The 23097-nt window shown below is 38.6% G+C and overlaps 1 protein-coding gene across 3 annotated transcripts in view; it reads left to right on the top strand.

The window, feature by feature from the left end:
* The first annotated feature begins 228 nt into the window (after window positions 1-228).
* Window positions 229-23097, top strand: part of LOC107226406 (bifunctional heparan sulfate N-deacetylase/N-sulfotransferase) — an 81616-nt gene continuing 58747 nt past the window's right edge. For 2 of the 3 annotated variants that reach the window (XR_006906298.1, XM_046746319.1), the window contains exons 1-2: window positions 229-695; window positions 19503-21940. Coding sequence is in view for 1 of the 3 variants with exons in the window: in XM_046746319.1 (XP_046602275.1) it covers window positions 21771-21940 (170 nt within the window). In the remaining 2 variants the exon portion in view is untranslated. Of the gene's footprint in view, window positions 696-19502; window positions 21941-23097 lie in introns of those variants that run through there. The other variant, XM_046746320.1, reaches the window with a different exon arrangement.

Genomic DNA, 23097 nt, shown 5'->3' with positions numbered 1-23097 from the left:
TATATATATGTATACGTGTGTGTATATGTTCAGATCTCGCGTTGGGCGCGACCGCGTGTCTCGTTTTGAGTCTGCGCATGCGCGTAGAGAGGGACGCGTCATTTGCCGGGTTGCTCGACGCTCGGCAAAGTTCGGCTTACCTCGGCTCGACTCGGCTCGACTCGGCTCCTCGACTCTCGGCCTCGTCTCCCCCCCGCCGATACGACGCCAGTTTGACGCCGGTGGCGTTCGGGAGTTGATCCAGTTGCGGGTGCGCGTCGTCGTTTTGCGAGCGTCGGAACGTCGCCGCTACCGCGAGTGTTTGTATCCGTCGCATTCCGTTTTCTCCGTTGGTTGAGAAGAGAGGAGAGAAGAGTAGAGGCACGTGCTAACCTTGTCGTTGACCCAAACGGTTATTCGCCAAGCCTTCGGCCATCGGCGAAACTACCGAGGGACGTGTTTGCCTTTAGCGCTGGATTTAACCGAACATAACCTAGAACCCGTAGCACAAAGAGAGTCGGTACCTCGACGCGAGGGTCGGATCTCCGTTCTCATCTCTCATTTTTTTCTCAAGAAGAGAGCGAGATCGAGAGAGTCTCGTCGACGAGTGAATTCTACGTATATAGACGTCGAAACTCTGCGTCATCTCGACCACGTGACAACGGGCCGACTGTCATTTGTCAACCGTTGTCAAAATCCTCGCATCCACCCTCCAGGTGAGTCTCGTTGATCCTCTCTTCCCGATGCTCGTATTTAATTTTTTTACCTTGTTTACCAAACGTTGAGTGTAACCTCGGCGCGTAGGTCGAGGAGGGGGGAGGTCGAGGGCGGCTGCTATTTGTGGGAAATCGGGTAGCATGGAACGAAATTATTATGACACGGCTTGTTCTCCTCGGCAGCTATTCAGGTATAGATAAACCGACGAAAATCTCTGCCGAGACGTCGCGACTCGACGCTCTTGGGGGCTCAACTTTAAACGCAGGCCACCTTTAAACTCCAGTCACTCAATCCCTTGTCGGGACTTTTGGCCTTCTGGACGGTAAAAATTTCCCCATCTGGTGGTGCAGCCGACCGTTTTCTCTTTTACTCTTTGCGTGGGCGTCGCGGGTTTGCCGACGACGATTTTCAAACGTATCCAAGAACTTGGACCCTGAACCTTGCGAAATTGTTGGAAGCTTTCAAAGTCACACCGAATTAACGAGGGTCGAAGTTGGTCGCGTTAACACGACGAAAAGTTAGCGAGAGGAAAATCGTTGTTTTTCGCACTTCGAGAACAAATTCGATGGATTTGAATTAGCAAAAATATTTGTTTGGTGCAGGTGTTGTTCGATTTACTGTTTTTTAAACGATTGACCGAATTTGGGAAATAACAAAATCAATTTCCTATACAAAAAAGCATCATCTCCTAATCCGAATTAATCGAATGTATGCAAAAACTGCTACGTAAATAGGATCAGGTTGCGGTGCCTTGAAGGAATAAAGTTGAGTTAAAAAGTCTAGATATATACGTATCACGGTTTGGTCGGTGATATCATTTGTCAGTTCAACGTGCCGCAGAGATTTTCCTCTTATAACTTCCAAGAGGAAGCCGTGGTGTGAACAATTTCCTCCACAGCCACGTTATCTAATACTCACTACTTTCTCATCGTCACGCATTGTCGTCATAATCAGCTAATACTGGTCGTGATTTGAGAATTTAGAAATCCGTAAACTACCTGCAACTATACCAAAATTCGGACAAAAGTGTCCATCAGTCAAGGAATTTACAATATTGTAGAGCGTTCCGAAAATCGACTGTCACGTATCCAAATTTATATAAGTATAAATGGTCAGAATGCCTTTGAGATTGTTCCAACATCATGATCCAACGATGAAAATCCGTGCACGATCCAAAGCGCTGAAACGAATGAAGAACGAATGTAAAGAAATGAGAGACTTGCACACGCAACGCGTTCGTTTACAATATTAAAATCTAACCGAGTAGAACCTACATAAAATAAGGTCAAGCACTAAGCTCTGGGATTAGTCGACAAAACAATCAATCGAACTAACCACTGATTGACCGCAAAAACGCATAATCCCCGTTAATCGCAAAGCCCAATCAGTGTTCACTCGCCCCTTCAAACTACCCCCGAATACTAGAATAACCGAAGAAAGTGAATCCGAAGTTTTAATCCAGTCACGAGCTTCCGTAAAGATTTAACGTTTCGCGAGACAAGTTTACAAATTGCCCAGTTCGAATTGTTTTTCTCGGGTCGTTTTACGGCCGGACTGCCCTCCATCCGTTCCATCGACAGTCGATTATACGCGACTACCGCATGTAAGCCTGGGATAGGTATGGACGACCACTCGCTTGTCTAAGTCTATGGTATGCGGTGGGTCGGGTCCCTTTTCCTTCTTGGGAACCTCGGCGTCTCGGCGTCGATGACCCTGGTTCTGGTTCTGCTTCTGTTACCGCTTCCTTCGCCTCCTTGGTCTAGTCGTAAACCCCGCAGCACGACACCGTGCTCTTCCTGATGCAAATTTTCAAAATTCCCTTTCAACGATTTACGATCTCAACCCGACGTCACGTAGTCTATAGTGTCCTACTTCCGGTTCCGCGTCTCCTCCTCGAGATACGACCACGGCTGTGATGTATGTACTATACATGTGTGATTTTTTATATCGACGGGTTCCGTTATGTGAAGAATTTTCAATTTCTCTTGAGGCCAAGTATCGGGGAACTTTGAAACATGCCCTGGGACTTTTATTTCTTTAAACGTTCATCAGGTATTGTTGGGAGTTGGTAAGGTTGATGTAACGCTACCTTTAGGTTTCCCAACTTTAAAATATTCCGAGGGATTTTCGGAAATTCAGTAAATCGTGACAAACAAATTATACTCGTATTTTAATAAACCCAACTCCTCGAAACTCGTTGGAAAATTTGCACAATCATGGTTTTTCTCGGATGTTTCCTTACGTTTACGTCACTAACTTCAGCCTCGTAAACATTCTGTATTTCAGAATCGATTATCAACCCTGCAAGGCTGTAATCAGATTTCGCACGACGTTAGTTTTCCTCGAATGTGACAAAACAAAAGGCGATAGTCAAAGTTGAAATTCAAAACGTCAAATAGCAGTCGGTGATATTGATAATGATATCGCAGGTATTAAATATGTACATATTGAATTTAAACCCTCAGAACTTTCGGTAGATACTGAAGTATTCATAAGCGAGAGAGACGATGACGACGAAAGTAAATTTGATAAGCAGTCGTGAAAAATTTCCAGCCAGCTTTGAACCTGCGATGTTTTAATTTTGTAACTTGGCGAGGAAAAGTTGTACCGACTTATAGGTACATATCTGTACTCTGAAAAAATATTGGAATATACAGTAAGAAGGGACACGAGTCTAATATCTTACATGTCACGTAAACCGAGGTCTTATTTGATCAGACGTAAGAATCTCGTGTAAGTATTATAATCTTGAAATAAAACACGAAGAAAAACCTGGCGTAAAACACGTAATATGTATTATATACGTTATGTATGAATGGTGCAGCTGGGTTTACTTTTCCTATTCAAATATGCGGTGTGCAGGTTGGTTTTGGGAAGTAGAGAAGTTCACGCATTTATATCCACAGAATGTTGAATATATTTTCTATATCATTTCAACGCTGAGTGTATAGGAAATTCTCACATAAATCTACGTCAACGAACGGTTATATATTTTCTATGTGAAAAATTCGTAATACTGGTGGTGAAAAACAATGTGGAGAAATCGTTGGTGGACACGAATTCAGATATTATAATTGAAGAATTTTCACCGCCATATAGGACCTCCTACATCGATGAATAACATATCGTAGATACGTAGAAAGCGTACCTAACGGTGAAAAATATAATGTACAAAAGAAAGTGTGTATATATTTATTTGAACGAATATCTCTCAACGGCGATAAAAAAATAATTGCGTTCCAGCTGTTTGCGACGACTTTGGATATTACACACTTGCGGGACCGTCCACTTAATTTTTTCTACGTTTGAACAGACTTTTTTTCCTTCTCGTCTATTCTAAAAATCTATAAAACATAATTGTGTAGGTTCTTACACGTGGACTTTTTTCTTAGCTAGATGTTATATTAATACTAACTACCGTCATTTACTCTCTGAACTAAACAACCGCCAGTAATTTTTACGGTAGGATCTTTCCCCATTCTTCGAATCATTACTCATCCTCACTGTATACACGCATTATTTTCATTAATTTTCATTCATCTTGATTCCATTAAGACAGCTGGCACCGAATAAATTTGACAAATGGGTGAGTCGTTGTTTATTAATGATTCCCTGAACGTTTTGATTTTCCAATCAAGGAATAGAAAAAATTTAGCGATACGGAGAAGAAGAGTAACTTTTGTTGCTGCTTCAGAAGGACCATATATCACCGCACGTCCGAAGTTTCTCCATGCATGCGTGGCACTTCCTGGTTAATCTCAAGATGGCGTTAAAAAGCTCGCGACGACTACCGTAAAACATATTTTTTTCAATCGTCGTATAGTGTCGACATATCGCTATTTAACGGGTACACTTTTAAACCTTCGAGTATTACGCATGTACGGGGCGTTCCGTGCCAATTCAACCCAGGTGTGACCCATGACCTATCGGATTGAGCCGTCGATCTTTCGTGTGATTGTTCTAACTCTCGAAGTCACTCGGTTTCTTTTCCTTTCAATTCTTTTCGAATCGATTCAAATTATATGTGTACATATCTCTAAGCGAACGTATAGTGATCGATACGATTTGAAATTCTTAAATATTTTTGCAAAAATATGAAACAACCCAGGTCGAATTGGCATGGAATCCCCTATACTGTAATATCTATTACGCTAGAGGACTATAATGCAGGCCGCGAATGGCCTCCGCATAGTTTGACGGTAGCGTAACTATGTTGCTGCTTATTAGAATATTCAGTTGCAACATTTACGATCAGAGAATCTCCATAATTTAACCTACCTGCATACAACTACGACGACGCGTCGTCATCGGCCACGTTTCAATTCTGATTATATATATTAACGGAAACAAGTTTATTTGTACTTAGCTGAAAGACATTCACTGCAAAATAACGCAACACGTGTAAACTTTTTCTTTGCGAAGTTGTTAACAAAAACGCTTTCAACCGTATCTGTATTGAAAAGTTATCTTTACATGAGTTCCAAATTCATTTGTACTCCGTTCAATATGTATCGTGGCTGTAAATACGTATTGACTATATGGTTTCACTGAAATCGTAAAAATTATTAGGTCATTTTGTACATCGAAGACCAAAAAAAAAATCTAGTCCGACTCGAAACACTCCGCGAAAATTTACTTCGATTGCTTTGCCCAAAAATATTTTTCAATCTGTCATCTGTGCAGACAGTAGAAATAAACATTCCGTTATACTTATACCTGCCTGTGAATATCAAGGAAACGATGAAAGAAAAAAGTAATTTCAGTGTCCAGTCGGGCAAAAGAGATATTATGAAGCGAGGGCGAGTGATGAAGAAATATACATGTATATATATATACATAGAGAGAGAGAGAGAGAGAGAAGAAAACTCTTCTGGTTATTGGTTTATTCGTGGTGTGATTGCAGTTTGTATAAAGGAACCTTCGGTACATGAATTCGCGTGCTATTCGATCGACCGGAAGTGAGCTCATCGTGATAATAAATGGAATTTTATTATACACGATCAAATTCGTTGTTTCAGTTTTGTTCCGTCCGCAGTGCAGTGCAGTATGATTTATACTTACGTGAAACAGATTATGTTACGTAGTATCATCTCTTTGAAAATTTTTCATGTCCGTAGTGCTTTTACGGTTTCTTTGTGGGGGGGGGGGGTTAATTTTTGTGTAATATGATCCAGGAGTCGTAACAAACCCGCCCTTGTAAATATATATATATATATATATATATTATACACGTTTTACCGTGCATCTGGGTGCCTGTATACATGTATATAAAACATACCGCGCACAACTTTGTAAATCCACTTCTGGCGTGCACGTGATCTTTCACCACTTGAGAGAACGAGTTTCGCGCACACGTCGCTCTCTTAACGAGGTACCTTTGTTATATCTACAGGCTCGCGTTTCGTGGATACTATAACTATAAGGTAAGGCTGCCAGCTGATGTGAGTCAAGCTAACAATAAGTTGGGTTAAGGGAAGGCGAGTGATCGTCTTATAGAATCGCTAGATCATATCCGGGGGAAACTTTTCTGAAACTTATGTATACGTAAAATTATTCCTGTAACACACACGATTATTAGTAATAAAACATTTATCATTTATTGAAATACATACGCTTACGTAAAAATAAATTCTTTGTGCGATGATTCAATTCATTCTCATGATTAATCAGATATCATCGTTCACCACGCACCCGCTTCCTTAATTCCTTTTTTCGAATTCACTTTCAGTTTCACTTCTCAAACGACGCAATAACGACGAGACGAGAATCGAAATTAGAATCGAAGCCTAATCGAGCCTCGTGGATCAACGTCGCCTCGACGGCTTATACGTGTCCGCCAGTCTTCGATATTCTTACGACATCCGACATGCATTTCCCGGCTTCCCCACCTCTTGCCAACTCCTCGCAGTACATATTATTTATTCCTCTTGTGCCCGTTTCCTGTCCCTCTTTAACTCCATTATTTAACGCTTTTGTTCAACTAGAAGCAATCGAGCACGTGCTAACGCGAACCCAACCAAACCCCTGTAAGATTCACCTTACATACCTCATTTCTCCTCCTCCTCCTCATCCTCCTCCTCCTCCTTCTCTACCCGCCATGCGGACGAGATTCGATCGATCCGACGAGACCTTACGAATCTACTACTTCAATCGCCGATGCAACTCGGCTAATTGTAAGAATCTGAAAACTAATTTAGGCCGCAAAAAAAAACCTAATGAAAAGTGCATTAATTACAGTATATACATACACACATACTTGCGTACTTGCATTGTTGCTTGATTTCGGTACGTCATTGATCGATCGATCGATCTTATCGATCTGGAGTGAAAATATAGAAGGATCGGAGAACAGAAGAATCGAAACATAAAATTTTCAAAGCCGCGAATATCTCCGTGCGTACAAATGTTAGTAAAGAAATAATAATTGACGTGCTACATGTTTATTCGCAAATCCAGAAAAATGTGGAAAGAAAGTGAAAAATAAAAAAAGCCCGATCTTTCACATAACGTAAAACGCTCATATTTTCGCAGAATCTTCCTTTTAACCTAAACAAATTTTTTAGTGAACACCACGGTGGAAAATCGTAAAGTATTTTTTTCTGAATCACCCCAACGTACGTACATAACGATTACACGTACAGAAATATCAAACCGGATCAAATTGATATATATATATATATATAAATATAAATTATATATATATAAATCACCTTTGAAATAAAAAAAAATAAAAAAAAAAATAAAATACCTTACAGGGCATTTATGATGATATTCTTTGAGGTTGGTAGCTATGTAATACGTACGAAGAATGACGATACATATTGTGCGTGATTTTATAAACGTTATGGTCTATTTGAAAGGTTACCGCAAACCCGTTCTCTTCGCTGCCTGCGTGCGTATAAGAGAAACACAACCGGCTTGTGCTGCTCGCTGCATCGTGCATGTATATCTTGAGATGCAGGCGCAATGGTGATGCAACAATGCACGCGCTCAAACATTCTATAATAATATGTTACATACGCACGTAGTTTCTTGGCTGCACCGCCGCGGCGCCTCTTTTCTCTCTTTCTCTCTTTCTCTCTCTCTCTCTCCGTCTATCTATGTATCTCTCTCTCTCTCTCTCCTACTCACTCACCCACTCTTGACGTTTCTGTCTTTATCTCTGACAGACACTCGGATAGCGTTTGCTGCCCTTATTCCTTTCTCTCTCCGTTTCATTTTCCTTCTCTGTATCCTCTGCAAGTTTTGTACCGTATAATATAATGTGCCGCAGCTGTGCCTACTCAAAGGCGAGAACTGGTCGGATATTATACCTTTTGCTCGAAGTTTTACAAATTAACACATATGTTTTACATGTTTCCTTTGCTTCGTATTTTTTATCTCCCCTTTGTTTTACGTGAGATAACGTATGATAGTTTGAAAATAACGAATTTTATGATTTACGTTATTGATTCTCGTATATCGCCTGAAAATTAATCAATCACACTTTGACAACGATATATTTGGTAAAGTAGTCACAAAATACCCCAATTAAACAATCTCATACACTTTACTACGTTATATTATCATCATACATGTTGTTTGAAAATACAACGTTTGTTTTTTTTTTCTCTCTTTTTATCATAATATTTTTTTCTCGCGTAATTTTTTTTATCTTCTCCAATTTAACATGCGTATATGGCATACTATTATTTTTTCATCACTATGGTCATTTTCGGGTAATTGCGAACACGGATCGATACATAATATACTCTAAAGCTGCGCACGGCAATCAAGCCTAATCTAAAGTGTGTGTCGTTATCAGTCCATTAGGTTATACATGTATATGTGTATATACGTATATGTGAATATTTACCAAATCGCCTGGTATCATTGTTGTTATTATTCTTTGAAACTACACATCGTAGATTCACTGGCTAAGAACTAACATTTTTTTTTTTTCATTTTTTTATCTGAATAACGAGTCCATCGATTTTATACATATATGTCACCGAACCTCCACGTGATAATCGACGTGATTATCGTGTAGTGAAATTTAGTTATAAACTTAAAATTTTCAAGGCTATACCGAGAGATTTGGGGGAGATAAAAGAAAATGGCAACACAAAATGTCTTCATTATTCGTGCTGATTTCACCGTTGACGATAATTTGCGTAGCTAGGTTTACTTAATGTTTGTGAGAAAATATTTACCCCTTAAAATATATATTTTTTTCCCCCGTTCAATTCGACACGATAGTTGAGATACCTTTTTCTTTCTCCTCACATAAATATATGATGATATCAATTTTTTCTGAAACATACATGTATCATACTAGTACCATGAACGAAAAGTGGAAGGAAAATGTCTCATCTGTGTATCTATATCGCCACATCCACGTATTATAACTGAATACACGCACCTTTTACGACAGCGGTGTAAACCGATAACTGCTTTCAACTTGGTCGTAAAACTTTATTTTATGTATAATTCTTCGTCGCTTATTTTTAATATACTTTTCCAGTCCGCTGCTGCGATGCAATTATCATCAAGCCGTTATACGGGCGATGAGAATATGACGAAAATTATTATAATTTACAAGTATAAATTCACCAGTTTACTTTTTAAAGGATGCTAAATCCACAGTTACGTATAATTTTCCAAAATACTTTGCGGCGATAAAATTTTTTATTCGAAATTCATAAATATTAATATATACTATAAAAAAAAACGAAATAATTATCAAAAATCACGCGGGAAACGATCCGTTGTGGTCTTTAATTTTCTTCGCGTTATATATATTGATTTATTGTATAATCGCTGGTTTGATTTACGCATTTAATACTACGCGTTATGATGCAATAAGACAATCACGCAAGACTATACTTTCAAACACGATAAATTGAATGACTCATGCTCAAGTGTCGTACATGTATTCATGCGAATGCACCTTATATCATATATGGTGTATTATTATACACTGAGAGAAATTTTTAGTTCCACAATCGAAAAATATAGTTCTAGGTACAAAATGAAAATTAATTTTGTAGCTGTTACCGGAAAGTTTAGTATCCGTTACCGTTCTTTCTCATTACGATCACTCTTACTATATTTTTTTGTAACTGTTGCGAAGATTTAATACTTGTGTAACAATAAATTGACGTTAAAGTTTTATTTAACTGAAAAAATTAGAGTAAACCTCACAAACCGATTTTGCGTTGCAATTACCAAAAAAGGATCTACAATAGCGCAAAATGGTTAGGCGTGCCTCGTTTTTCGTAATTCCAACAATATTCAAACAGTTTTTTTAACGATACCTGTTTTACTGAATTTTTCTAGTTTCTATGACAAATGAAACTTTTCTCAGTGTAGGTATAACCTACACCCTATTACGTCAAAGATCATGATGGCTTAAAGCAGAAAGCATTCTTATCAAACGGTTGGTCAATAACCGAGGGCAACAAGTAGCGTTGAACTACGTCGTGTGTGCAATGTATATATGTAGTACGTAGGCATTGCTGGATTATGACAAGCATCACGCGTATCTGGTAGATGTAGTTAATACGAAGACACGTCGTAAGCATTTTAAATACCGCACTAGACGAGCCAGTGTCATTTATCTATTCTACCGTCGTTACTACAGACGTCTATATGACACGAATCTTGTAATTCACGTAATTAGAACAAGCTGTGTATATCGTATGTTGGGTTGTATTTGTACATCTGAGACTTGACGTTGGTAATTAACAGTCTTCGTCGCCTCTGATTTCATTCTCTTGCCGAGCACGACGATGGCGCGAAAGCTGCAGACTCTCAACACGTGTTTTATCAACGAACGAATAAATGCAGCGCTAATTTTTTTCAAAAGATAACAAAAATCAGGTGACCATTGAATTGAACCCGGTTGTAAAAAAAAAAAACTTTCATTCTTGCCACTTGATATAATTGTTGTTAAAATATTATCGGAATTACAGGGGAAACGCGTTATAAGTAATTAAATTGTTTACAGTGTTATTGTTGTTGTGAATAAACAAATTTCTCTGGTTATTGCAACGCCGATACATCTGTTTTGTTTTTTTTTTTTTTAACCATGTATATTTTCAATCAAACGAATTATCGTTACACCAACATCAAATTATTCCAACAGTATTAAACATTTTCTACTTAAATTTACAAAATTCACTTTCAATTGCAATCCGGAACTACATTTTTCGGTTATGGTCGAAAATGAAAACACTTGGACGATGATTGTACAGTAAGCGTTTAACTGCGAGAAGTGATGTAGGTACTTACTCGAAATTATTCACTTTAGGAAAAACAGCTCGAGACGACCGGTCGCTATAACAGCTGATCCCGATGAGTCGGAAAACTTTATCCTTAATTCGGAAAAGTTTTCTTTTCGTTAAAACTTGCGATGTTCTTAAATTTCTGCGGAGTTTAAACTATCTCAACAAGTCTCATTAATGCAGTTCACAAACGCAGTCATAGTTCTATTTTACTTATCGACTTGAAGAAATAAATTGCATCGGCATCAGCGATTTCTCAATGAGAGTTTTGCAAGTAAGAAGGATAATCTGTTTGCATGAAAAATATTCACATTCGTTCGTCATTATTCCAATTAGTTGGTTGTAGTACATGATAATAACAATACATTTCAACGATAACGCTCAACGGCAATTACTCACTTACAGTCGGGATATTCCTGCGTCTCTGGCGGATGATCGCGACTCGTAATACTCGAAGGCAATGCCTCTCTCTAGCCGGCTCAGTTTTTGTCCTCAAGAGAGATTTTATTATTGATCGACGCTCTGCAGCCGGTCCGCCGTTTTATTAGGTCGCCGCGCTTATGGCAATACATCAGCGTGGTTTTGCCGTCATCAATTGCGATTCAAATCACTGTCAATGCCACGAACAGGGGCAGAGATGAGGGAAGAGGAGGAGGAGGAGGAGGAAGAGGAGGAGGAGGAGGATGGCGACGGTGCCGAGTAACGCCGACGTTGGCCTCCCTCTCTGAAAATATTTAAATTACACTCTTATCGTCGTGCAGGATCGATCCTCGGATTCAAAACGTAACGTGACGAAAAATGAATGATAATAATAACCAAGGCGTGGAAGAAGAATAAAAAGAAATAACAACAAAATAAACGGAAATGAAACATTTCACTGGTTTTTGAATACCGATTTTTGCGCCAAGAGTTTACATTTAGGTACTTGCGGTATTATATTTGTTTTCAAAATTGACTGTATCAATATTGCACTTTACACATGTTATGCAGGAATAAACTGACGGTTATAACATTTTCACGCACAGTGACATCCTTTTAATCTTGTTGAATTTATTTTGTACACACATATCTCGTGGTTAATTTACAACATGAGGTAACGATCATATTTTCTATCTGACGTTAAACATATACATTGTCTTATTCTTTATTCAACCACAAGCTATGAAATCTCCGTATTTTCATATAATTTTTATTACAAAGATATCAAATGACTGAGTCAGATCTCGAAATAGACGCCTTTTTCTTTCTCGTCGCTATGTATACGTATGTTGCATAGATATTAATTGAGTCAAGATATCTTCTTCAGTCCGTTTACTTTAAATCTTGGTTCGAACAGAAAGAAATCCAGTTTACTAAAAATTTTACCAATTAGATTCGTCAAAAGAAGGAAAAAAATTCATAAATAAATGAAAACAATCAAACGTATTCTCAGCTTCAACTTCAAATTATTCAACCGATCTACAATTTTTATACATGTTTTTAATGTTCTCACGAAAGCATTTTTGAGTCACGGATATTCAAAACCGTTTCACGGCTTTGCCTTTTTTTACTTAACCCTGGAATCTTTACGATGAAATTAAAAATGGTGGTTTTGAAAAACCCGATCGAGTTGATTTGGAATGCCTCATGTTATACCTGGAAGTATTATTTCGGGTAGATTCTACGACCGAATAATCTAATCCATCGAAAAAAATGTCTTCGGGCAGGTTCAGGTATTATTCTGCGGAGAAAATGAAGAAAAAAAAAGCTAGAGTGAAAGCTATAAAAATATAAATCCGCCGCCCCATACTGTACGTCATCCCACGTATAAAAGGTGGGTGAGCTTAAGTCGCAGCTTAAACCTTCTTTATACCGTCTTCGCGTGCTTCGCAGCCTCTGTTTTTTCTCTCTTTTCCTTATTTTATTTTTCGCTTTTTTCCTCCGTCGTAAACCTTCTCAAGTACTGCAGTATTTGTCAATCGCATCGTTTATCTCAAGTCATGCCAAAACGAAGAAAATAAATAAAAGTACGCTTTCTCCCGCCCGTTTACACCCTTGAAGCTTTTGCCGCTTTTACCTTAAGGTCGGATTATTGTTATTTAGACTCTTGGACGAATAAATAGCGAGCAGAAATTTTTTTTGTAAAATCGAAAAAAGCCGCGGATTTTCATTTTCTTCAATTTTTGGCTCATTGGTAAAAAATCGGCGGAAAATTAACTCTTCTCAGCTATCGACATTAATACGTATATTAGAATTAACATTTAATTACGCGTCGAAGGTTCTTCACTTTAATATTAAACAAAATTTTGACATTTTTAGCTGTATATGCAATTGAATTGAATTTCAAATTCGATTCAAATTCAATTAATTCGGGATTTGAAGTCAGAGCGTTATAATATTTCAACTATCATAATGTCTTTTATTTGAATGTTCACAATAATACCTTGAATGAAATATATTATTATTTTCATTGATTGTATATGCTTTGCACAAAGGCGTAGTTTCAGTAAACAATTTATTTTCTGTTTATCAATTCAAACATCTTAACCCTTTCTGCCACACATTTTTCGACTCAATATTTTGGCCTGAATTTTATTACCCGATGGTTTTCAGGGTCACTGATCACGAATCTGAAGACAGAATGTGATAGTTTCTGAATCTAACATGCCGGATATAAAACAGAAAAAAAAACTATCAAAATTCGACGATTCTCACCGAAATTAGATTTTTCCATATTTTAACGGCAATACGAAGTAACAGAGATAATTTAAAGTTGTAAAAAAAAACTGTGACATGGAAATTTTTTAGATCCCACTCTGACTGAAAAGGTTAAAGATATATCCATTTATCTTTCAGCGGTATGTATAATAATTGAATTCTATAAAATAACCGGGAAATCCTGCCAAGTTTCATCATAATAAAAAATCTGAGATTACAGCGTAAAAAAAAAATGTAAATCGGAGGTTTAACGATTTCCTTGAAAAAAAAAGAAAAAAGAAAAAGAAAGAAACAACGAATAAAACTTGTTTTCATTTCTCTTTTTTCCGCACGTGCTGTCCTCAGACACCGTCGTCTCGTCCGGAACGTAGCCATCCTCTTGCGAAAAATCGCAGCGATTTTCCGCGGCTCATCTCTGCATGATCTGTCACTTCACTTCACCTCACCTCGCCTCACATCGCCGTCCTCCGTCAACTCCGCGACGGTTGTTTACTCTCCTAGACCAGTTTACCCCGAAGGGTTTTTCCACCCCCGCCTCCCTCTTGCCTAGCGTCCTCCCTCCGTCCTTCGTCGAGCATTCTTTTTCCCTCCCCATCCTCTTTTCTCGGTTGGTTCCCGCCTGCGCCACCGGCGAGAAACTTCCGCGCTTCCAGGATTTATGGCTTGGCGGAAACCACAAGCGGCGGATCCGTGTTTGCCAAGCCTACAGCCTCCTCCGGTGGCCCCGCGGTTCTCGATCGTTACCTACGCACGCCCTTTTCACCTTTATTTTTATTAGTTTTTTTTCCCCCCCTTTTTTTCCCGTTATTCTTTTTTTTTCACTTTGTTATACCTGCTTCGTATTGCCAATTTTTCTCATGCGGCAGAGGTCTGTGTATAAAGGCAGGTGAAATTCAAATTTTACCCTAACCGAATGATGTACACTGAGAAAAATTTCATTTTTTATGGTAACTGGAAAAATTCAGGTATCGTTAAAAAACTGGTTGAATGTTGTTGGAATTACGAAAAACGAGGCACGCGTAACCATTTTGCGCTATTGTCGATTCTTTTTTGCTGACTGCGAGGCAAAATCAGTTTGCCCGGTTTACTCTAGTTTTTTTAGTTAAACTAGGCTTACAGTTACAAGAAAATATAGCAACAGTGATCGTAATGAGAAAGAATAGTAACGGATAGATACTAGACTTTCCGGTAACGGCTAGAAAACTAATTTTTATTTTCTACCTAGAACTATATTTTTCGATTGTGGTAAAAAATGAAAATAGTTAAGGATTGAGCGGTAACCGGGACTAAAAATTTCCTTCAGTGTATAATGTAGCGATTTTTTTTTTCTACGCTTTTTACATCCACGTAATCTCACGGAAGATTGTAATTACTGTATTATTATAAGGAGTACCGAAGATTTAGCGATGTTAAATTTTTCTATAACTGTATATGGGGCGTTCCATGCCAACTCGACGTACCATCGAAATCATGGAGCTTTTTTTCACAGAGTACAAAACGATATAAAAATAAGAACCAAATTAAAAATATCAATTTCAATGGTAGGTTGAGTCGGCATGGAATGCCCTATATATGTGTACAATTTATATGTCATTTGAAGATATACCGTAGCTCCGATTTATATCTAATAATTGTGAAATTTGTCTAAATTTGGTCAAGATTTTGTCACATTTTATTTCAAATTTGTTCGAAATCTAATACGGGTTCAGTTTGCCTAAAATTATTAAGATTTATTCCCAAGATTTCTGCGCACCAATATATATACAATGTATGATAAAACTTGATAAAAATATAATCCTGTTGGCGGTATAACGGAAATTTCATAGATTTGGAAGACTATAAGAAAAATTCTGTGACTGAAGTTTTATTAATAACGTTCAACGTGACGAAAAGTCGTCGAAATACATAAAAATTATTTCCTTGCAATATCGAAACAACTCAACGATCTTGAATTTTCAAAATATATGCGAGTAATTCCAATGATGCGAAATTATACGGATTACGGAATTTCAGACAATTCTAAGGCTGCGAAAGACCGTGATTTTCTCAAAAATACGTCTCTGCAACAACTTCGCAAGCTTCAATCTCATCGCAATCGCGAATACATGTAACTACACATCGTAACCTACGCTGATACAGAATACACACGGAGGATCGAGGAGATTTGAAAACTTCGAACATTCGTACGTTGAAAGTACTTCGAGTTGGATTAAGATAGGTTAGTTTTCGCTACTCGTTTTCCGTGTATATGCAAAATCGTAGACCGCTCTACGAAGGAAGGGACACGTTATTTTTCCCTTATAATTTAAAAAACTCCAACTCCAGATTCTTATAAAACTCACAATCAGTTTTGTAGTTTCTCAGATTTATCCATAAAAAATACACTTTTTACACATCTTTCCGGTAAAATTTTTTTATCTGGAGTCAGAACCTTCTCTTGAATTTTGAGGATAGTATTCTACTAAACAAATCCTTATACGTACGTAGTCCTGTATACAAAAAGACGCATGTTATTTTCACCCGGTTGTTGAATTTATTTTCTTGCATATTTTGCACCTCCGTTTGTTCGGCTAAAATCGGACAATTAACAACTCTTACAAAATCGGATATCGTTTTTATTACTCTTGTAATGATATGTCGCCCTTTTTGTACTCATGCTCGAAGGAAATAAAGTTATCCGTTTATCTTCTCTGCAGCATTTACGTGTGAGGTGCTCTAATACATAAAAAGAATGTCTTTTCTACATTTCATTCATTGTTTTTTCACACGATATTTTCAAACGTAGTATTTAAAGACAATTCCTAATCGGCTGTACGTTAAATTTTACCGCGAAATATAACATGTAAAGTAAAATTGGATCCTTGGCACGTACGTAATACAAGAATAACTTGTGGAAATCGGTTTTTCTTTCATTCTTATCTTTTATTTTATATATTTTTTTGCATCTCGGAAAGAATTCACAGATAAACAAGAAAATCGTTACTATAAAATATATCTCGAGTATTTTTACGCTTGAAAATGCGATGAAATAACAAGATGAATCGAATCCGCGAATCGATCAGGATTTATAGATATTAGTCGGTTTGGCATCGAACGCCCCGATTCCATATATTTATATGCGTGTGTGTGTGTCGAATACACGCTGAAAATGCTATAGAAGCCGTAATACTTATCATAGCCGGTTACACATGGCCGTAAAATTTCATGAAGCTTATCTCTGACGGGACGCGATATGCGGCAGGCAGCCGCGTCTTTTCCAGTTTCCTTCGCCCAGGAGGATGTCAATGTCCCGTCGCGTCTCGTCGCGTCGACGTTCCGCCGATCATCGCGTCTTGACGCGAGATTATATACGTTCCGGGTCCGCGATTGAACGGTATATAAAAGTACATGTACTACCCATATGGGTACCGAACCCATATCGCGTTTATCTGGAGGAAAATGTCGAGACGGAATCTCCACGTCTCGTCGGCCGCTCATCGCGACCTCTTCGATCTCGTCCGTTGGATGGTTTTTTTTCTTCATCACTCTTTCCTCCCCCTGCACCCCCTCATCATTTTCAATTTATTTTGCATTTTGTTGGCATTTTTTTTTCTTTTTTTTTTTTTTGTTCCCTCCATGTTTTACCGCGTCGTACTGTCTTTCCTTTTTGCTTTTTATCCCCCCTTTCTTTTTCACGTCTCCCTGGACCGACTGATCGTCGTCCGATTTTCCGTTCAACCAAACCCTCTCCTCCACTTCCTCCTCGTCCCTATACCTCCTCTTTTTCCGGGAGCAGGAGGAAGAACAATTTGATTAATGGACTTCTTGTCGAGTCCGATGTTCCCCGAGGGATGAAAACGGAGGACGTACGTTTCGGGGGAAAAATGCTACACGCTCTACTTGCCTGCTGCCCGCGATATTGACGCTGTTTAAAATTAAGCAATCGCGGATCGATATTTATTATTGTTACTACAGTGCGATGCCGAAAGTGTAGCACGGTGTTGATTGTTGCTCGATGAACTCGTATCAGTTTTCTTTCTTCTCTTTTACTTTTCATCCTTACATACGCTCATAATTCTTGCGAATTTTATTCCTCTCGTCAATTTCATACGTAATTTAAGGGCTGGAAGAAAAATTACTCACACCGATGCGGAGGTGAAATTTTCTTCGCGATATAAAACGATGATGCTTGATGAAAAATATTCGCGTGGAAGTTATTACGTATACACACCAAAGTGTTTCATATCCGAAACATTTTTTTTTATTTTTTCACTCGTTTCACACACGCCTCGCCCCCTAAAGCCTCGTGGTTTATTTTTTGACCTCAACTCGCTCGCACGCCGCTTTTTATACTTGCTATACGTGTTACACGTATCGGGAAATCGATAAGTTATACACACATCGTTAAGTGTATTCACGTATAGGTTTTTCTCCCCTTTTATTCCAATTTTTTTTTTCCTACCTGTACACGTACGTACTCATCCCCTGCAACTGTCGAATTTCACCTCGAGTCAAGCGCCGACAACCATCGATCACTTATTTGGTATTCAAATAAATATTAGAATTAAGGAGAATTAGAAGAAAATAAAGAGGAAAAAAAGAGAATTAGAACGGGTCGCCGGTATCGAATAATTTAGGAAATATTTGTTACGGAGACGTTTATGACAAATTAACACTCTGTATTAATGGATGATACTTTTCGGAAAGTTACGTTCGTAATTGCGTTTTAGCCTTGAATTCACTTTTCCCCTTTATTCAGCAGTTTACACCCAGCGAAAAGTTATTCTATGTTAAGGATATTTTTATGAGACGTAAAATATTGTTGAAATTGAATATCGAGATCATTTTTAAAATTAAATTCTTTTGCATCGTCGAGAAGTTTTCAATTGAAAATTTATACTTTATACTGATAGTACATTTAATAGACTGCAAATTGGATATCGACCTTAGTTCTCTGTGCTAACAGAACACTTGTGAAATTATCTCAATTTTTCATTCGAAAAAGTTTGACGAGATGAGGGATTTTGAAGCATAACGAAATTTACCCAATTCATAAATCTAGTTTTTTTACAGCATAACGACATTTATTTTTATGCATTTTTTAACTATTTTTATGGAAAAAAAAAGAATATGAATATAAAACTGAATGTTTAGGTATAAAACGAACAGCATTAGGTTCAAACAAGACTTGGGAGACTAGATAAATCAAACAGTCTTGTGATATCTTTTTCTACTTTCTTCAAAACTCCTGTTCAATGATGAGATGAATCGAATCGTCAGTACAAGAGAAAAAGATTGAAAAGGAGTTTTGAGGAAAGTAGAAAAAGATATCACAAGTCTGTTTAATTTGTATAGTCTCTCAAGTCTTGTTTAAACCTAATACTGTACATTTTATACTTAACATTCAATATTACATAATTTTTATTTTTTTTTTTCCTTAAAAATATTTCACAAATGCATAAAAATAAATCATGATGTTCTGTAAAAAAGACTAGCGCTACGTTTTAATTCAACATACTTAAATACTTGAAAAAAAAGGATTATTACTTGCGGGGGATATTAAAAGTTATATTTCGCAGGCAAGTTCCGAATGAAAAAATGAATCAATAAACCATTCCATCGATTTTAATATTAGATCCCAGTGCGGCTCATTACTTTGAATCAAATAAATTATCTGTCGTATCAACGAGCGACCGTTTAAAATACATTTCCTCGCAAACGATGAAAGTTTTCTCATCCACAGCGTACACTGAACGAAAAATTGAGTCCGCCGAATTAGGCTTGGAACTATAATGTATCCCTTAAGCCTGCGATGCGTCGCGTAATTAAGCCTCTCTTAATCCCGGACCTTTTACATTGTTACAGATTGCAACAGGAGCAGGCCGAGAGAGATATCTACGAGTAATCTGTCTCTTGGCAAGAGCGGGTTACAAGGACGGGAATGATCCTGGCTGGAAGTTGACGATAACCAGTCTCAGCCGAGTCCTTCTTCCGGAGGCCTTAGCTCGGTCAGCGGCACGACTATCGTCGCCCTTGCGGACCGCAGACGCGTAAAGCGTGGTGGCGGGAATTGTGCGAGTGAAAGGAGATGAAAGATAAAGGGGAAATCACGTCGTAAAAACCGCGAAGCCCTACGTCTCGCCTAATTGACAGGGCGAGGGGAAAAGGCGAGGCTTCAGCCGTCCTCGCTAAGGAAAGATCGCGAATTTACGGCCGAGGGCCAAATTCGATCGAGCTAACGAGTAACGGCTTTCGCCTAAACAGGGCCGAAAAAGGACCCTTAAATTTCGAGCGAGAGGAATTTTCTCACCCGATTCGAAAAAGGGAGGAAACGCGTCTTTGGGTGGTATTTTTTTTTTTTTTTTTTTGGAAGAGGAAGAAATTGGGGGACGAACAGAAAGAAAGATACTTTTCTCCTGAGCCGAGAGACGTCGAAACAGACACGAAGGCCGTGATTCGAGCTTACATGCCAACCGGATGGGGGAGGACGAGCTAATATCGTTCTCTTCGCTGGTTTGATTGATGATCGCCGGAGAAAAGTCGCCGCGGCGAAACAGCTCCGACTTCCGGTGCAGCCAGTAACGCGTCTCACACCTGTCAAAAGAGTTCCTCGATCCCGGAAGTGATAATCATGAAAGTTGAGCTGCCGATGCGGCCTGGATCAGGATGCGAAATTCCTCGATGATCTGACCTTGGGATAAACGAGTTTTTCGCACAAATGGGTTAAACGATACGCGAGAAGACCGCGATGGACGACGCCACGCTCATTTACGTTTTGCAAAATGGCGATCGGGGCGGCGGAGTTGAACAGGAAGTACAAAGAGTCGAAACGGATCACGGAATCCTCTCGTTTTTATTGTCGAGAAATCTTATGCTTTCCTTCGTCTTTATCGGGTCTGATTTATCAGTGCAAAAGTTATGATAATTCACGTGCTGCTGCTGAAAAAAATTGTTGTCATTGTGGATCGTGGATACATGATAGTAGAGAAGAAATATTGAGGATACTCTCGCGTATAACGTGCTGGAAAATTAATCGGAACTAGTTAGATCAATTTTTATACCGATAAATTGAAGGTGTGCATCATTTTTGTCGGGATTATCAGTCGACTTATTGCATTTTTATACTTTTTATTTAAATAATTTTTATGGAAACTTTACGTTTTCTATTACTTTACACTCATAACGAAACGACCATACGAAATTCTTTATTTTTCGATTGTGTTCTCGATTCGACGTACACTCGCTGTTTAATGTTTATTCTCTGTTTCATCACATTTTATTAACTTCTTTTGATCTGGTATTTTTTATCAAAGAGAAGTGGGTCGAGTTGGGGAGAAACAAGCTGCGTAGAATTTTGTTTGTATCCATTAGCTTCTACCATATATGATACTGTACGCAAATTCAGTTCGTGGCGCAGCGATAGTCGAGAATTTTTTGGTTTATATTTTTTGGGAATGAGAAATATTGAGATTATTTTCAAAAAGTGTGAATAATCAAATAAGCAAAGAAGGCGTTTTCGCATAAATACAAATTCGTTCAATTTTACTGAACACGAGGTTTAATCGGGACTTTTATAAAATAACACATTAATCAATTCCAAAATTGAGAATCAATGAGATTGAATCAAGCCAAAGTATCATTAAATAATTACCAGTGCAGTGGGATATCAAAAAGTGTTGTCTGCGCTATCAGAAGGTATCTGTGTACCTGTAACGTCCGCGAGTGTTCAGTGCTTAAATTTTAGTAACGACAAAAAATAAATAAATAAATAAATAGACAAATAAGTTGATAAATATCTATAAATATTCGGTGTAGAGGAAAAAGAAGAAAACATTAGTATTTGGCTCGTAAAACACTCTCTTTTTTTCGCGACTCACTCTTTTGTAAATCAAACCGTCGTGAAAATTATTTTTTAAACAAAAATAAACACAGTTTCAATATATTGTACGCATGTACGAATATTTAATTATCCATCGTCGCATCTGGCGCCTGTAAATATATTGCCTGTATGTATAACTACCTATATAATATATATTTAACGAGAGAACGAAGATAAATAATCTGCTCGCGTACATGATATCAAATTAAAAGAAACGAGTGTGTAATAATTTATTAGTAAATCGTTAATTCGCGATGGTTGTAATCTCGGGTGGAGACGCCGGCATTCAATTGCTAGGCTCTCTGGTACCGCGTTGCGTTGTTAAACAAACAACCGTGAAACGATGCGTCGCCGCACTTCTCCTCGTCTCCATCTTCAGCATCTTTTATTACACCTACTATGTGATCAGCAGTCCATTTGCCAGGTAAGCCCTTTATACACCATGCATTTATTATCCATCCGCATGTTTCAATGTGTCTCGTTATATTTTCGCGTATCCGTTATCCTCATCATTCGGAATTAATGTTTGACCAATCAGCGACCAATTTCTAACTCCCAAAAATCCGGAAAATAAAAACCGCACAATCTTGTACCATTGATGAATGAGAAACAGAGCGAGTAACGAACTGTATGTTGAATGACAACTGCAGAATAGTTATGTAACTCGCTATTCGTATGTCCGACTGACCGCGCGATTTGTTCTCTGCAAGTTCCGCTCTAACTTACCAACACCTAGAAAGGGCTTATCAGTGGCATCACTGGATGCTCGAAAGTCCAAGCCTTGGTATAAGGTAACTAATCTGTAATCTATCTTTGAACACGTATCAACCGCACTCACCGGCGAGATTCGAAATTCCGATCACCCGACAAATGACATTTCCGAGTTTTTTAATTTTTTACAGTTCAACTTCTTGGATCCAATCACGCTAATTAGGTTGGTCCTCTTTAACGTTGGACTAGCACGATGAGTAGGTGGGCAGAGAGTCAGGCGCCGCAGCTTCACTCCATCTCCCTAGTTATATACCGGTGTTCAGGTAACCCTTGAACTACAAAATTGTTTAACGGATTGAGCAAACTGTCTGCAAGTAGGTACTCGGTATGGCTAGACGATGGGATAACCCTAGACGATCTAATTTAAATCAGAGGATGTATGCGTTATACCTACCGACTACGATGTTCGGCTGTGTGCCATCCGGCTGATTGTGAGCGTATCAAGCCCGCACACTCTGTTCGTGGATCTTTCCCTGTGTCGATGCTCCTACATACCTATATTCGTGGAACGTAACAGTTCCAATTCCAATTCCCGCCACGTCCCTGAAGCAGCAGCCTGCAGCAGTGGTTAGGCGCCGTCGAGCTGTCCGGATGCCAGGGCGCCTCTCGCCCACCCGCCGCCACCTCTCGCGGACGGACTCGAGTAGTTAATTACAGAGAAGACGAATATATACATAGGACTTCGCCGCTTCATCTCCTACCAATATGGACCAATCTCGGAGAGCGAGGATAATCGACTGCGCCCTTCTTCCTCCTCTCCGAAGACGACGACCTGCAAGACCAACCATCCCCGACTCCTTTACTCAGCCT

This window comes from Neodiprion lecontei, chromosome 1, assembly GCF_021901455.1.
Source record: "Neodiprion lecontei isolate iyNeoLeco1 chromosome 1, iyNeoLeco1.1, whole genome shotgun sequence".
Lineage (NCBI taxonomy): Eukaryota > Metazoa > Arthropoda > Insecta > Hymenoptera > Diprionidae > Neodiprion > Neodiprion lecontei.
Note: the sequence above shows the minus strand (reverse complement) of the source record. Positions and strands in the feature narration are given on the sequence as shown.